This window comes from Pipistrellus kuhlii, unplaced genomic scaffold (genome assembly GCF_014108245.1).
Source record: "Pipistrellus kuhlii isolate mPipKuh1 unplaced genomic scaffold, mPipKuh1.p scaffold_m20_p_28, whole genome shotgun sequence".
Classification (NCBI taxonomy): Eukaryota; Metazoa; Chordata; class Mammalia; order Chiroptera; family Vespertilionidae; genus Pipistrellus; species Pipistrellus kuhlii.
In genome coordinates, this window is record NW_023425527.1 from 1767975 (window position 1) to 1785748 (window position 17774).

Here is a 17774-nt window from a genome sequence, read left to right on the forward strand (position 1 = left end):
CAACAAAAAATGTACAAATCTGAAGAGGGCAGACCTTTTCTCCTAAGTCTCTTCTTTCCCTCTCACTGTGCTCTTGATTTTCCTGTTTTAAAGGATGTGTTCCAGGTCGGTGATACTTACTGACAGTCTTCAGGAAAGAGTCACCGTTACTTGGTAGCTTCCTCTTAGCACTTGTAGCTCCCTGAATGTCTCTTTATACCTTTCAAGGAGGGGTTACATCTTGTTAGTTCTTGACAGATGCCCTCTCATTGGCTGGGGAGTGAAGAGAGTGAGGTGTCTCACAGGCTGCCTTTTCAAACCAAGTTGTTAAGAAAAAACCTCTCCTTTTCCTTCTTTCTGAAATATGACTTGGAAGATAGGGAGAGGGACTAAAGAATTTCTTTAAAAGAAGCACTATATCAGTTTCATCTAAATTCTAAAACACTAGGGAGTCCACAGTTTCCTCTTGTGTCTTCTTGTGGTAGGTGTCTTGGATCAGTGGGTGGTCTCAGAGTGCCCACACCATTCGTGCCACTCACCACAGTGACCTATGAGGAGACTTCATATACAACGCTGCACTTTCCTGCCCTAGTGGTTTTTATCCAGAGCCTTTAATGTTACTGTAACAAATTTTACTTTAACATAGTCTTTTGTGGTTTAGCAATGATACATTTGGTAGCCATCACTGAAGAGGGGAAGATAGACGGGAAGCTTCTAATTCTTTTCTAATGTGAATCACATGCATTTTACAGACAAAATGGTAAAGGGTAAGCAATGCATTATCTGGGCCACATTACTAATTTGTTAGTAATTTACAAAGTAAGACTTAGTTTCTGTGGCGTTGTCTCTGTCTTTTCTCAATATAAGATAGTGACAGACTATAAAATGCAATTGGCACCAACATAAGAGGCCATATTGGAATATAGTAGTGGAAAGTACTCAGGCTTAGGTATCAGACAGAACTGGGTTTGAATCATTGTTCTGCTGCTCACTACCTATATGATCATGGGCATGTAACCTCTGGGAGCCTCCGTTTTCTCATATCTAAGTCAGGCATAATAATGCCTTCCTAGGATTAAGTAATATAAAATACATAAAGTGCCCAGCACAACATGTGACACATATAAGATATGAAATTAATGTTTATTCACTCCTCTATACTATCCTTCCAGGAAGAATGAGACATTGGGTAGATTATTAGAACAGGATTGAGATGAGAATGTTCTCACTAAAGATCTCTAACTCAGTATAAGTTCTAATCAGTCTGGGTCATATAGCCTAGTTTGGAGGCTAAGGAATCAGCAAAATTACCTCTTGGGTCACTTTTAGTTCCATGATTCTTTGCCAACATGTCAGAAAGAACTTGGGCACAAGATGACCCTCTAACGATTCCTGGTAGTAAATGAGTTGACAGTTGAAATTTAGGAATGATATTCTAAATCATGAAAAATGGGCATCAGGAATGAGGGTTGAGGCTGTGCCATTTCTTGTAAGTCTGTGGCCTGGATTCCATTAGGCTCAATGCCTGGATATCCCACAGGCACCTCAAAACTCATCATTTGTCAAACTGAACTCATCATCTCTCTCCTCCCCCAAACCTGTTCCTCCCCTCATAATTCCTATTTTGGTAGATGGCAACATTATCCATCTCAGCACCTTATTCAGACTCTATGGCTCCTCCATCTTGCCCTTCAACCACATTAAATCAATCACAAAGTCCTATTGATTTTAACTCCTAAAATCCTCTTGCCTCTGCTTTCCTCTCTACATCCCTATTGTGGCAATGTGGGTTTGGGTTCTTATCATTGTCCACATGGACAACTCCACTCTCTTAAGTGTCTCATTGCCTCTAGTCTCAGCTCTTTGTGTGTGTGTGTTTTGGTTCTCTTACAATCCATCCTTCACAGACCTGCTAAAAACTGATAAAATTATATTATTCCTTTTCTTAAATCTTTTAGTGACTTCCCATTGCCTATCGGATAAAGTCTAACATCTTTAGGATGGCATAAGTAGCTCTTGGTGATTTGGAAGTTTTTATTTTTTAGTTTCATCTCCTGTCACTCTTCAGATGCCTTAAGCATCTGTCACAATGAGCTATTAAGAATATACTTACTTGGGCTCCATTTCCCCAGGTCTCCAAGTCTTTGTGCATGCTGATCCTTATGCTTAAAATGATTTTCTTTTTCTGCTCTGCCTTTTCTTTCATTTTTCTGGATATTTGTTTATCTTTCAAGGCCTCGCTCATATGTTATCTTTGTAAGAAAGGATTAGGTGTCTTTCCTCTGAAATTCAACAGCCTATCTCTTACAACAGTGTTTTGGTTGTATTGGGACTATTGGTATGGATGTCTGCAGCCTCTACTGGACTCTAGGCTTCTGATAGGAAGATTGTGCCTTACTAATGTCCTTATTCCAGCCCCAGCATAGGACTTGGCATAGAGGCAACTCAGTAAATATTTATTGAATGAAGGATGCAGCCCAGCACTGAAATATGAAATACATACCGGGCTTCAAATTAAAAAAAGAAATCTCCCAGTTTTCCAGTTTTTTAATCTTGGTAGTCCAATCAGTATGAATCATAGACCCAAGGAAATCAATAAAAATTAGCTTTCCTAATCATAGGACTGCTGTCAATGTTGACTGCACTAGGGTCAAGGCAGGGCAGACTCCTTAGTGCAGGCTAGGCAAATTCTCAAGAGGCCACATCCCTGGACAGTTTCTAAGGGCTCATGATTCTCCTTTTCCTTTTGTTTCTGGAACAGTATAAATAGTGACCTTTGTCAGCCCCCAGCACATGCTTTATTACTGCAGAGGAGTGCTGTCCTGCTTTTATCCAGAGGATAGGGGAGTGTCAGCCCTCAGGCTGTGGAGGGGGAGTAGGTCTGAACTGTACCTCTTTGCCTCAGCTCAGCCCTACTCACAGAGATCTCACATCCTCCTGTATAACAGTCTCTTTCCCCCACAATTAACTCTGTGGAGAAACACTTTATGGGTCTGCCCCAGCCTAGTCTTTACTCTAGGATGCAGAGGGCTAAGCTCTTTATCGTTTTGTCCTTGCTAGATCTATTTAGTGCTGGAATAGGCCCAGATGCAGTTTTCCATAGCTGGTTAGCAAGTTATTTATGATTCACTAAGGCCACTGGCAGAAACATGGTCAGTCTGCCAAATCTCAAATACTTCCATTGGGGCAGGGATGGCTTACACTAGTCAAACTGAGATATAGTGTAATGCTTATTCTATTATAATTTACATATGTGCATAATTTGCACATTTTCAAGCTTTGTTTGAGTTTCCCATGTTGTCAATATAGTTTTATAAGTTCGGGTTGAATGTCCAACAACGTTCTCTTTCTCAGTAATGCTTAGTGTATGTGTTGACCTTTTACTTTGTACCTTTCTAGGGAAGAAAGGAGTCCCTACTTCTAAGAAAAAAGTAAAAATTGCTTAGTATTTTTTTTAGAAGGGCTTAGGCCCACTATAGCAATTTCTTAGACATTGCTATAGAAGATGTTATTAAATGCTTAGTGGGCTGTGATAATCTATCTCTGGGGAAGCTCTGATTACTTGGGGATAAGATTCTTATTAAGGCCCAGCAATATTTTAAAAATTGTTGCTGGTGGTGCTGAAGTACGGTAAGCATTGTCCCAGGGTGCATTAATTTCCTGTTACTGCCAACATTTCCTCCTGATCCCTAGAAAAGACTAATAGATTAATGTATGCCAATGGAACCAAGCCTGTCCAAGTGGTCTTTCCTGGAAGCTTACATGGTGTTCATTAATCAGCTGGATCACCAATGATATAACAAAGGGGGACCAGGAGGGTAAGAAGGTATGTTTTAATATGGGGAAAAACATATTAAAGTTAGGAACTATTGAGACCCAGGCTTTGATTGGTGGCCTGGTTTTCATAGGTGAAGAATAGTATTTGATGGTCTTACATTGCTTTTAATATTAAGAAAAGTAGGCAGGTCAAAAAGATAAGCACTGTTGGATTCTGTTACTGTGCTAACCAAATCCCTAGTTCTGTAAATTCCTAAAATGTCTTTCCCTCTGTTTTCTAGGCAGCACTATTTCAAGTGTGGTGCATGGACTGGCAGCATCAGTGTCAGCTGAGAGTTTGTTAGAAATGCACATGTCCAGTCCTTTTCCCAGACCTTCCAGCTCTGTTTCTCTAGAGGGGGGCTTCAGGAATCTGATTTATTAGCAGGCTCTCCAAGTGATTCTCATGCACATTCAAGTTTGAAAAGCATTGTTCTAGGGCAGTGGTCGGCAAACTCATTACTCAACAGAGCCTAATATCAATAGAACAACAATTGAAATTTCTTTTGAGAGCAAATTTTTTAAACTTAAACTTCTTCTAATGCCACTTCTTCAAAATAGACTCGCTCAGGCCATGGTATTTTGTGGAAGAGCCACACTCTAGGGGCCAAAGAGCCACATGTGGCTCGAGAGCCGCAGTTTGCCAACCACTGTTCTAAGGTGTCATATCCTAAAGTGTGTTTGCTCTGGTTTTTTAGTAAGTGCCATGCCAAAAATGGTCCCAGTCATTGTCAAATGATTTTGGAAAATGCTAGGTTAAACACAGTTAAGCTTTTAAATTTTATGTGTGTGTGTGTGTGTGTGTGTATGTGTATGTGGGGGACGGGGACTACCAGATTTTGCAGAGCTTTTTAATATGTTACTCTACTGCTCACAATTCTCCATTGGATTCCCATCACACTTACAGTAAAATCTAAAATTATCATCATGGCCTGTGATGTACTGCATGGTCTGGCCCATATTGACTCTAATCTCATTTTCTATCTCCGTTGCTTTTGCTCACTACAGTCTGCCTACAATGATCTCCTAGCCTAGTGGTCGGCAAACCGCGACTGAAAACCATCTTCTGTACATGGGCCATGAAGTTTCAATCGCACTGTATGTGCACTGCACGTGGTAGTTTGTAGAAGAGCCACATTCAAGGGACCAAAAAGTAGCATGTGGCTCGTGAGCTGTGGTTTGCCAACCACTGTCCTAGTCAGACACACTCTTACTTTAAGGCCTTTGCACTTTCTGTTCTCATTGCATGCAAATTTGATCTCTGTTCAAATGTATCTTTTGCAAAGAGGCCTTCCCAGGTCATCCTGTACAAAATTGTATCTCCTGTTACTTTACTCCAGTCCCATACCGTGATTTATTTTTCTTTATAGCCCTCACTACTGTCTGACATTTACAATATTATTTTTTTGTTGATTGATTTACTATTTGTATACTACACTAGAATGAACATTCCATGAAGAGTTTGTTCAGTGCTGATTCTTCAGTACCTAGAATAGTGCTTGGCACATAGCAAGTTACTTAAGTATTTATTAATGAACAAATGAATGGCTAAAGTGAACCATAAAATAGAAACAATACTAGGACAAAGTTTGGCTGCTCAATAGCAATGCATTCACCTTCCAGAAAACAGAATAGAGAGGAAACTTTTAGGACTTGGTTTTGGGAATCATATACCATTATGATTGATACCAAATCATTGAGTGTTCCCACCAAAGCCACTGAGGCATGGGGAAATGAATTTCATGTATTTTTCTCTGTAATTATGGAACAATAATGATCATTCCACACAGGATGAACTCCTAGTTATTTCTCTAAAGTGTTTTCCTTAGTTCATTTCCCTGTTAATTATCAATTATCTATCCATGGGAAATCATTCATTTTCATGGCTTTAGATGTTATCAATAGATATTGGTCAATTTCTGGGTTTAGTACCCAGCTTCCTCTCCTGTGTTGCTACTGCCAAATACTCAGATACTGAGCTGAAAACATCACATTTTTCTTCTCTGATTTGCATACTTCCTGTAATGGCAGCAATAATCTTACAGTTTTTGAGGCTGAAAACTATGGGGATACTTTAGAAGTTTCTAGAGTTTACCTTTTCTCATTCAAATAGTTGCCCTATCTTACTGATTACTCCCAGTGTTATATCTTACTTAATAAAAGACTAATATGCAAGTTGACTGAGCAGCAGAACAACCGGTTGCTATGATGTTCACTGACCACCAGGGGACAGATGCTCAATGCAGGAGCTGCCCCCTGGTGGTCAGTGTGCTTCCACAGCTGGGAGTGCCGCTCAACTGGAAGCTGGGCTCACAGCTGGTGAGCACACCGGTGGTGGGACCCACTCTGCTTGTGCTGCCCTCGGACATCCCCCCAAGGGCTCCCAGGCCGGGAGGGATGGAGGCCAGGCTGAAGGACCTTTCCCTGAGTGCACGAAATCTGTGCACCAGCCTTTAGTATATATTTGGTTTTGTTTGTATCTTAACACTGGACTTTTATAGTAACATCTGAACTATTCCCCCTCAACCCAGCTTCCAATCCATCTTAAACAGATTCTTCAGCCTGAGTTTTAAGATACTGCCCAGTATGGCCATATCATCCATATAGCTTTATGGACATGATGTCCTCATTATTTTTCTGATCTAGCCAGACTATCTTTTCCTCACTCTTTGTGAGTTCTTATATTCTCATGTATTTGCTCATTCTGCTCCACCTAATAAGAGTTTTATTTTTTCTTATTTTAATATCACTTGTTGCTGGTGATTTTGGCACATTTTACCTCATTCAATAATTATTTGTATTCTTATTTTACTCCTACCACTGAATTAAAAGCCTAGTGAGGACAGAGCTTTTGTCTTACGAATCTCTGCATCTCCACATTAGGCCCCAGTATATATACTTAGTGACTTGAATTGAAATACCTTGACCCAAATTATATTTCATAACAACAATACAGTTATATCATGGACTAATGTTCTTTGGGTGGGGAATTCATTAAATAATTATATTTACACCCAGTTCTCTTGGGAGTGACATGGCCAGTCATTTGACACAGAGAGGTACAGAAAGGTTAAGTGATTGGCACTGCCATACTGCAGACGACCCAGGACTCTCAAGCTCCAGTTTGCAAGTCTGATTCAGCCTTCTCTTAATAACTTTTCCTTCACTGGAAAAATAATAATTGCTGTTCATCAGCTTTTGAGCCTTTGAACTACTTGGCGCAAGGAAAACTGAGAGGCTTAATCCATTCATCCTCAAAGGATAAATTCAGATTCAGATGCCCAAGTCTTAGAACAAGACATCAGGCAGTTGCCTGGTCTGCTTCTAAATCTGGTGGCTCGGGAGCAATCCCAAAAAGAGTCTGCCTCCATTCTAGCCACTAGTCACTCACTCTTCCATAAATCCTACAATTTATTTGAACCCATGAAACTCTTGCTAATTGCCTCTTATTGGCCTGCTACAAGATGCAGCGTAGGGAAGAGACAAAGCCTCCCTATTCACACACTCAGTGGGCAGCAGGGTCTCTGCAAAAATAAGGAAACGGGGGCCCAAGCTGTTCATTTCTGAAAGTCAGGACAAGATTTCACACTATTCAGAATCTCACAGTATAATTACAGTATTGCTTCTTGGGAGACCTTGTCAGTTTATCAAATGGTCTATTAGAATTTTAGAGTGTATTTAATATTAAAGTCTATTTAATAAATCAGCACTATTTAAAGTTATAGACTTTTTTTCTTCAAAGTGATATACACTCTACATTTTAATTTCAGTATTTTTTTCCTTGTTGGAAGGAGCGAAGAAGGGAAGGAGGGAGGGAGGGAGGGAGAGAGAGAAAGAGAGGGAGGGAGGGAGGGAGGGAGGGAGGGAGGGAGGGAAGTGCTTTTCATGAAAACATCAGTTCTTGTATTTATGTTTTAAGAAAGCAAAGGGGAGGCAAGAACTGCAGCATGATAACTGAACTTTCTGTTCAGAATTCCCTCCTCTCCATTGGGCCTTAGCTGGATTTCAATAATTATTGCTCAGGCACATAGTCTTGGAGCTTTGCTTTCTCTCAGACTTGTACACAGTTCTAGGAAGGGTTGTTGCCAAAGCCATCATGTGATTTATTGACCCTCCACTGGGACAAGGGGGAACAGATATAACTTTGTGATTTTATTATAAGGAGGTTGGGTTAATATTTCTAGGTGAAACAAGCTACTATACCAAGTTCAAACATCTGAAGAGGGAGGTTAAGAAACCCTGAGTGTGGGGTGTAAGGATTATTCTGTCCTGGGGCTGTACAGACGTCGTCTGAGGCAGGGAGCAGGAGAAGAAAGGACACATTGTGACCCATTTCCAACACCTCCTGTGTGTAGAGGCGGAAGTTCCTTGCCTGCAGAGGGACACGCGCGGAGGAAAAATAGGAGAGTTACAACATGGCACTTACATAAACAACACCAAACTGGCATAAAACATCTAACAAAATTACACGACTTCAAGCTTGGAATTTTTATACAACATAAATATTAGGGTTCAGTCCATTTAATAATGCTATATAAAATCAAGATTTAAGGCAGTAATGTTCCACATAAACTCTGAAAACAACATTTATGCTTCTTATAAAAGTAGAAAATGATTGCATTCTGTGGGCTTTTCAAAATGATGAATATAATTACATGAAGCAACAAAAATGGATTGAATTAAAAATCCACTAGTTTCAATTTAAGTTGGTTAAGGGGGAAAAATGTAGTTTCAGGCCAAGGACTGAGAAAATTTTACAAGAATCAAAAAAAAAAAAAAAAAATGTTGTATGCACTCTTAGGCAGTTAAGCAGCCTTCTCCCAACATGTATATGTAGCCCAACAGTCACCAATGAAATATGAGCTGCTTCAAACCTGCTAAGCCCAAGAAACCCTTTAATAGTATCTACTGTCACAAGTAGACCTGGTAGTTTTTTTCCCTCAGTACACGGCCACCCCTGGAATAATTCATTTGCCCCATAGAGTCTTTATGGCATCTTGTGTAATTTATTCTTTGTCAGTGTTGGCTGTTAGGACTAGCCTTGCAGTATTAACTTAGAATCGGAGTAATAGCCCAATGGAAGAACACTCTTGGAGTCTGTACTCTATCCCCTGCCTGTATGGGTCAGAGGCCAATACATGGTTGTCTCTCTGTTATTTAAAAAAGGACAGTTACTGCTTTAATAGTCTTCCTGTTTACAGGGTAAACTTGTTTCATTTGTGTGTGTGTGTGTGTGTGTGTGTGTGTGTGTGTTGGGTGGGAGTAGAAGGTGAAGGTAGGCCAATAAATAAATAAATAAATAAAAGAATAAATAATTTAATGTTACATCATGTTAACTTATTGGACAGAGCTAATTAAACTTTTACTGTTCTCTTCTATGCCAACAGCTTTTATTGAAATTGCTTGTTAGCAGAGGTTAAAATTAAAGACAATAATTTTGACAGTAAATTCTCTGTGGAAAGTTAATACAGCATAACCTTGGCCATTGCTATAAATTGTATTACCACTGGTCTTCTTAGATAAATCATTTGTACATCTAACTGTAGGCTTACTTATTTATGTATTTATTTTCTTTGCTTCATGCTATCCTGAAGTTGAAACTTGGTTCCTTTTAAGGTGGGCTAGCCAGTGATTTTTCCTTGCTTGACCAGACCATGTAGTAAAGTGGGGTCTAAGAAGAAGTCAACACAGAGAAGTGACAGAAAAGGGGCAGAAGTGTAGTCTGTAGGCATCAAATTCGAAGTGCTTATATGTGCAAAGTGGTCTTAAAATCAATGAAAAAAATGAAATATATATATATACATATATATGTATGTATGTGTGTGTATGTATGTGTGTGTGTGTATATATATGTGTGTGTATATATATATATATATATATATATATATATATATATATATATATATATTCCTCTGTGTTTTATGCCACAGTGCAGTTTTCATTCGCCACTAAAGGAAGATAGAACGGTAAAGACTAGTACCTGGTGTAGAGGTATATTGATCTGCTTAAGGAGAGCTTTCACTGCCATCTGGAGCTCGTAGAAGAACAATTGCATGGGGCAGTCAGAAGTATGATCCACACTTTCCATAGATTCAGAGCCAGAAAGCTTTTGGACCCATTCCCACTCCTCTCTGTATGTTGAGTCAAGTTAAAATTAGAAATATAACAAAAGTTCAGAACACAGCTCAGAACATTTTTAGTGTGTATGTCCAGAACCTGGGTAACCAATTTTTGGTGGTTAAAACTTAATGCAATTTATGCTATTTGAACTTTTAGCCACCCTAATGGAGTTTAAAATGAGCTTTTTCTAATTTCAGCTTAGTTCATCTTCCATACCACCTCTACCACAGGGCAACAAGTCTAATTTGTATTAGTTTTTAATTTTTACCTTTTGAGATTGGAGCTTTTAGATATTTTGTCTTTATTTTCCTTTCCCTGAAGAGCCTGTGTAAATTCTAAGACCCTCCATCTTGCCACAGATTAATTAAGCAATTGAGTAACCACAGGACTCTGGTCCAACTCAGGCAACAAATCACGTGGCACATTTCAAACCTGGCCTGTGGTAATCATGCGGACTATTTTGGTTTCTTTCCTCTTCCAAAAGTAGGAGGAGAATCACAAACAGGAACACCAGACAATTCTAATAAAAGGAACTAGGGAACACACATCAGTGCTTCCATCCCCTTTCAAGTAGTCATATGTGTCATATGCGTCTTTATTCTGTATGCTCTAGAATCCTTCCTACTGAACTTTCCCAAATGTCATGCAGAAGGGAAGGGAAAGAATGGTATGGGAGAAAAGCACACTGGTTTATCCCCCAAAGGCTCCTCTTCAAAAGGAGCTTGAGAAGATCAAGGTAAATGCCACTTGGGTAACATTGTTTCCACAGGTATTTTAGTACAAGTCTCTAAACATATTCAGTTGGCTGGGTTTCTTCTAACTCTTCAGGGAACAGTAATATGCTCTCAGGAGCAGGCTAGAGAGGAAAGGAAAGCCCTCCTCTTGGGGGATGGAAAGAGAGGAGGTGCTAACATACGTTCCCACTCCCATGAAAACCCTCTGAGGGCTCTCCCCAATGGATTGTACCAGCCTGGCCTCCAATCTGTGGGTCAGAAAATGAAATTGATTGTGACATAAGCTTTTCATCAGAAAACACTCTCTCTTAACCAGCTACCCTCTTAGAAAAGTTTCTGTTTTTAAGATATCTGTTTCCTTTCAATTCCCACACTGGAAAAGACTATGGAAAATTTACTCTTTATCCCAATAAAAGAAAAAAACTCAAAATTAAATCTCACTTCAGTCTGGGCATACTGTTGGCTTCATAAATAATTGAAATCTCTGAGAACCTGCTTGGGAACTGTTTCTTTCTCTCATCGTGGATATTGAAAACTAACTGAGGGAGTCTGAGTAGCACAAGTATACACAAAACCTGAAGGAGAACATTGCTAAAATAGCATCTATAATCAAATCAGAAAATAAATTACTGGTAGGAATACCATGAAATATCTAGTGGTTAACCAGTTTAATTGCTAAGGATGAGGGAGATGGAACTGGCAGAGTGAAGGATACTGGAATCTCCCGTAAAAATGAAACTTGGAGTCTTGGAAAGGGGAAAGTAGATGGTATAAGCACTAAAATATAGAGTCTAAGCCTTTAAGACACAAATCAAGAAAATGGATGAAAGTATTTGTTGCTGAGTCAACTTACAAATGAGTGTTATAACCTCTTGGGAAGGACTGAGATCACTAATGCTGATTGTAGAAGTGACCACCAGATGGCAGACTTAAAGTCTAGGTGTAGTTGATAAGTGAAAGAAGAGAATATGGCAGCTAGTGAGTTCTTTGAAGAGACTATCATCATCATCTTCATTGTGCTCAACTAGTATTTAATAAACGTTGTGAGACATTATAGTTAATCAACTTGCCAAAATTTTAAACGACCAAATTAGAGTCACCTTTGGTTAAATAAATCCATAGGTATAATTAGAGTTGGGGTATCTAACTTGTATTCTAAAGCCTGGAAAACTCTGGAGAGCTCTTTTTCTTATTCTTTCCTTTCCCTTTAAACAGTTTTTTTTTTTCATGTCAAGCACAATTCAGTAGACTTTCAGAGACCTGCTAGTGGCTAGTTGTAAAGCTGAGCCAGATTACCAAGATTGGGCAACCTTCCCAAAACTAACAGGGCAGTTCACCCTGATGCCAAACCATAGAGGAATTTCCAGAAGCTCAAGCCTTGTTACTTCTTTTCTGCCCTGGAGAATCATAAAGAATATAGAAAAAATACAGAGTCCCCAGGCCAGAGGGTTAGGGGTGGGGATACTGATGGTGGAGGGGCAGCCCTTTAAGATTAAGGGGAAATCAATGCTTTATTAGAACCCATTTCCATAGTCATATTAAAAAATAATGACTTATTAGATTGTGAAGAAAAGATATTGGAAATATCTAATGTTGAAAGTAGAGGACACCTACTCATTAACCAGTTGTGCATCAGTGGTTTTACCATTAATAATAAAGAGAGAAAAGTGAAAGGATAGTGCCCTCTTTAGATGGGCTCAGTTCCTTCACCAACATCACCGCCCTCCTTATCCTGATGCTATTATGCAGCTCGGTCTCTGCCCCTGAAGACATCTCACTGTAGAAACTGTATTGGGAAGTTCAACACTTCCTTTTCCTTACACCATCACTCAAGCCATTGTTTCATTAGGAGGAAAATCCAAACTCCTCTTAACTTACTTGGAAATGTTATGGTTTTCACGGATCTTCACATGGCAGAGAATGTTGGGCAACTTTTGGGTAACAAGAACTTTGATCTGATCCACAGAGCTACACAGCTTTAGATAACCCAGATATAATCCAGGAGAGAGACGTTGATGACTCCTTTTGTGATAGGAGAGAATATCCTGTTGGATGAAAAAAAAAAACCAAGCAGAAATAAAAAACTAATTGAAAGGCGATCTCAAAACCTTTTTCTTTCTTAGGTGCAACATGTCATGAACTAAAGGTGAAGGTTGGGGACAGACCATCTTACCTACAGGAGACTTGTCCTACAAGTCAGGTAATCAGTTATTAATATATTCTACATGCTTATTTTCCTCATTTCTGAACTGGGGGTGGTGTATGGGCTGTGATTAGCAATGTACTGGTGGTAGCGGAGGCAGGTACTAAAGAAAACTAGAATTTATAATCTCTGTCCTTGGAGGGCTTATTGTATAGCTGGGGGAAAACAGAAATTTACAAGTGTAAATGCTGATAAAGCAGTACAGGAAGCCTCATTATTTCAGGGTAATTGTTATCAGGAAAAGTCTATTTTAAATGACACCACTTAAATAGGATGAAGATTTTATAGTAAGTAGAAGAAAATATATAATTGATTATCTTTTTTTTTTTTTTAAATATATTTTTATTGATTTTGTACAGAGAGGAAGGGAGAGAGATAGAGAGTCAGAAACACCGATGAGAGAGAGTCATCGATCAGCTGCCTCTTGCACCCCCCCCACTGGGGATATGCCCGCAACCAAGGTACATGCCCTTGACCAGAATCGAACCCAGGACCCTTCAGTCCCCAAACCGACGCTCTATCCATTGAGCCAAACCGGTTTCGGCATAATTGATTATCTTGAAAAATGAAACAGTGCAATACAATAGATTTATTTATCTTGTTAAAATTTAAGTTGTAGTTATGTATTTGAAAATGAAGAGAGAGTCAAGTATTGGTTCTTTTTTGGCATAATTTTAGACTAAATTGTATGATAGCTGAAATGCTGTTTCTTACATTTGACTTTTAAAACAAAGAGGATAGTTTTTTCAAGAGTTTGCGAATGTTTCATATTTTTCCCCTCTGGCATTTAAAATATTTGCTATTTATGCCATTCTCTTATAAAATACTGGTTCTTTTTATGTTCTTCAATTGTTAACTGGTCTATTGTTGAATTGTAACAGGCTTTGCATGTGATTTGGTTAGTTTTCCATATCATCTTCATTAGCTTCACAAAATTCTGTACCTGTACAAGATTTAAAATTTACCTTATAATAGATTTGCATTGTATTATCACATCACAATATTCCACAGGCAGCAGAGACTGAATGAAGTTGTTGGTTTGACAGGAAGTGCCAGCCTGTTTTAGCACAGAGGGATGTTTTATATGTTGTAAGTTCTCTAGTGAACTATTTAGGGTGTGACTTTAGCTTCCTATATGACTGAAATAACTGACATATAATTGGAAATACAACTTCCCTGTCCCCCATCTCAGTAGGTATGACTTTTTAAAACATTTGGGCAGCGTGGGAGTTAAACAGAATTAAGAGTGGTGAGTTAGGTAACTGATTATAAAGATTCCTATAGGCCAAAGGTTAGCCTGATTTTCAAAATGAGTAAAAAAAAAAAAAAAAAAAAAAAAGAATGAATCATCGCTACCACTAAATGTAAGGTAGGTGAAAAAGAAAAGGAAAGCAAATGTTATACTTGCATAAAATTCTATGTGGAACAGAGAGGTATTGAAGTCTCCCTTGGCCACCATACTCAGAAAGGGTAGTCTTTCCTCTATAAAATTAACGATTTGCAATACCTAATATATGCTATTGTGTATCATTTCCTTTGTCCCATCCTGTCAAGCATACTAAATTCCAGGCTCTACAGGAGACATTGGGGTTTCAGGTAACTTGCTGTGATCACTACTTTTGAAGAGGTCAAGAAGATGAATAAGCAATTATCACAATATACTGAAATGAATTTTATAATAGAGACATTATTGGCATACAGGAAGGAGTACTTAGCTTATATTTTTCTTCTTTTATGCTCTTTTTTTTTTAACTAGACTATGAAATTAATGGTGTTGGCTGTGTTTTTTTTTTTTTTTTTATTGCTTTGTGTCCTTGCTATCCAGTGCTAATGCTATATGTAATAAGTACTCAACATGTGGAAATCAGAACAGAGAATAGCAGAAGAGGAACAAAATAAGAATGGCCACAGTTGGGGTCATAAATGGTTACATAATTAGCAAGTACAGAAAAGGAAAAAACTAATTTTTAAGATATTTGGTGAAAAAAGAGACTAGAAAGAAATTTGGTTTCATTTGATCAAGAAGGAAGGCATTCTTATTAATATCAGGAATTCCATACAGTTTAATATCTTTTATCTTGTTTCAGAACAGATCACAGATGAGTAGTTGACTAGAGGAGTGTTAGTCAAGGTGAAATTTTAAGAAATGAATAGGTAGTCAAAGAGAGAAATGGTTAATGAGAGGAGGAAGAATGGAAGTGTTCAGATGAATAGAAATGGATGATATGCACCCAAGGGGGGGAGGTACTTGCTGAACAAGCAGATGTGGCCACAAACTTACAGGTCATTATTTTTGAGAAGTGATGGACAACTAGGAAGTCCCTAAAGACTAGAAAAGGGCAAATACGCCTATCTTTGAAACAGGAAAGGGAGAAAAAGCACAGGATGGCTCTAGTAATTAAAGACTGCCAACTTATTGATCTTTGAGAGAAATGAAAAAGAACCATCAAACAGTCAATTTGCAGCCAGTCAGGAAATCCTGAGACACTAGATCAAGAAGAAGTCTCCAGTAGAATCTGTTTCACTAACTAATCTGTGAAAAGTAGAGTCTTTACCATATTACTTTTATAAGCTAAATATCTGAAATGAAGATTTGTGAATGATGGAAATGGTGTGGGAATAGTAGACATATTGAGTGATGGACCAATAAAGACCGGCCCTAAGGACTACTTTTTTCAGCTTATTTATTGACATTCTAGATAAAGAAATAAAAAATGTGTATCAAATTTGTGGGTCCCTAGTTTAGTGTGGTTTTGATTTTCTGGAAAATAGTAATAAAGCTCTGAATGACCCTATGCATTGGAAAAATAAGCTTATCATAATTAGGGTTTAAACTTAATAAGAAAATGTGCTTGTAAAGACCCAAACCCCAGTACAAATATAGGATGGGTATGAGTGTAAGAGAAAAAACATGTGGGGGTCAGACTGACCACAGATAGAATGTGAGCTGGGAACATACTGTGGTTATGTTAAAAACCAACACCATTCTGGGATGGAGTAATTTACTCTTTCATTCAATTTTTTTTTAAAAGACTGTTACTGAGCATCTGCTTTGTGTTTTCCTGTCTTTACATAGTCAGTCATTTTATCCTTCATTAGTTAGAATGTGTTGGGCCTGAGAAATGCATAGGAAGACAAAGAAGCTATCCTATTCACATAATCTGAAATACACTAGAAAGACCCCTAAACCAAATCAAATGCCTTTGGGTTTACACATTGCCTCATTTGACCACTAGACCACATTTCTAGCCTCTGCTTCCACTACAGCGCCTTTTCATCCCTTATCTCCAGTCAAGATGGACCCCTGTTCATTCCCCGTGCATGCCCTAATCTCTTATGATTTTTTTTTGTTGGTTCATGAAGTCACTCATTCTACCAACTTGAGCACTTACTACACATAAGGCCTTGTGCTACGGTGTTAATGACATCAAGATGAATAAGACATGATCCTTTCATGGAACTACACATAAGCAAATTTTTCTAACCCAAGTGATAAGGGCCATGAGAAAAATGTGTAAGAGTCCTTGTGGACCCAAGGGAGGGTGAGATTGACTTTTCTAGCTTCCGCCTCATTTCTTTTACCATGCTCTGTATTTAATTCTATTTAACTTCTTCCTTTCTCCCTCCTACCTTTCCTCTCTTCCACCTTTTTCATTCCCCTTCTCCCTCCATCTTTCCCTCCCCCATCTCTTTCTCTCTTTTTATTTCTCCACCTGGTGAACTTAACTTACCCTTCATGGCTCAGCCAACTGTCACCTCTTCTACAACGCCTTCCCTGATATTTCCAGGTAGAATTAATGGCTGCTTTGTCTGTGTTCCCATAGTACGCTGTTTGTGCTGCTATCAAGCTCTCGTTTAATTCTGCCTTGTATTACCTTGATTTGTTTACAAGTCTGTCTGTCTCCCCTGACTGAACTCCTTGAGACCAGGGACCTTGACTTACTCATTTGTTTTTTCTATAGCACCTAGAAGAGTTCCTGGCACCTACTTGGTGCTGAAAAAATGTTTATTAAATATGAAGTGAGAGGCCAAGAGGGAGTGGGGTCTGGGGCAGGGCCTCTGGGATAGAATATGCTGTGCTAGTGCAGTAACTAAGAAGAGTTATATATCCAATTGCTCTTCATTGATCATATAGCCTAAGAGCTTGTTAGAAGAATGATATAAAGTTATTTTTCCAATAACCACAAGGTTTTTGTTTAGTTGGATAGGGCCATGGTTGGCAAACTGTGGCTCTTTGGCCTCTTGATTATGGCTCTTCCACAAAATACCACAGCCTGGAAGAGTCTATTTTGGAGAAGTGGCATTAGAAGAAGTTTAAGTTTAAAAAATTTGGCTCTCAAAAGAAATTTCAGTCGTTGTACTGTTGATATTTGGCTCTGTGGACTAATGAGTTTGCCGACCACTGGGATAGGGGATGAAAGCAGAATTGTCCAGGGATAGCAGAACTCATTAAATGGTGGCTGGTGGTCTTTGTGGGCCGGTCCACGATCATTGGACTACAAAGAATTTAAATTTTCTAAATTGTTTTTCTAACTTTTAAAAATAAAAAAGATTTTTATTGAAAATTCTGAACTTTTTTAGCTTTTCTTTAAAAATTTGAAAATATTTCAGCATTGGGACCACTTTCCTCTAACTGCAGTTATCTGAGGCTGAATAAGGCTGTTCTTTAAATGATCTCAAGATTACTATAATCTCTGTTACTTTTATATTATTTTTTTATTGTGATATAATTCAAGTCCCATAAAATTCAACATTCTAATGTGTGAAATTCAGTGGTGTTAACTATATTCACAAGTTTGTGCAGCTATCACCACTATATAATTTCAGACTATTTTTTTTTTAATTTTTTAATTTTTTAAAATATATTTTATTGATATTTTGAAGAGAGGAGGAAGGGAGAGAGATAGAGAGGTAGAAATGTC

The 17774-nt window shown here is 38.4% G+C and overlaps 1 protein-coding gene across 1 annotated transcript in view; it reads right to left on the reverse strand.

The window, feature by feature from the left end:
* The window catches only part of ANKFN1 (ankyrin repeat and fibronectin type III domain containing 1), a 217027-nt gene that overhangs the window by 18977 nt on the left and 180276 nt on the right, over positions 1-17774 (reverse strand). The window contains exons 14-16 of the mRNA XM_036454373.2: positions 12528-12694; positions 9776-9926; positions 7999-8167 (exon numbers count right to left, since the gene is read on the reverse strand). Coding sequence (XP_036310266.1) covers positions 7999-8167; positions 9776-9926; positions 12528-12694 — 487 coding nt within the window. The remainder of the gene's footprint in view (positions 1-7998; positions 8168-9775; positions 9927-12527; positions 12695-17774) is intronic.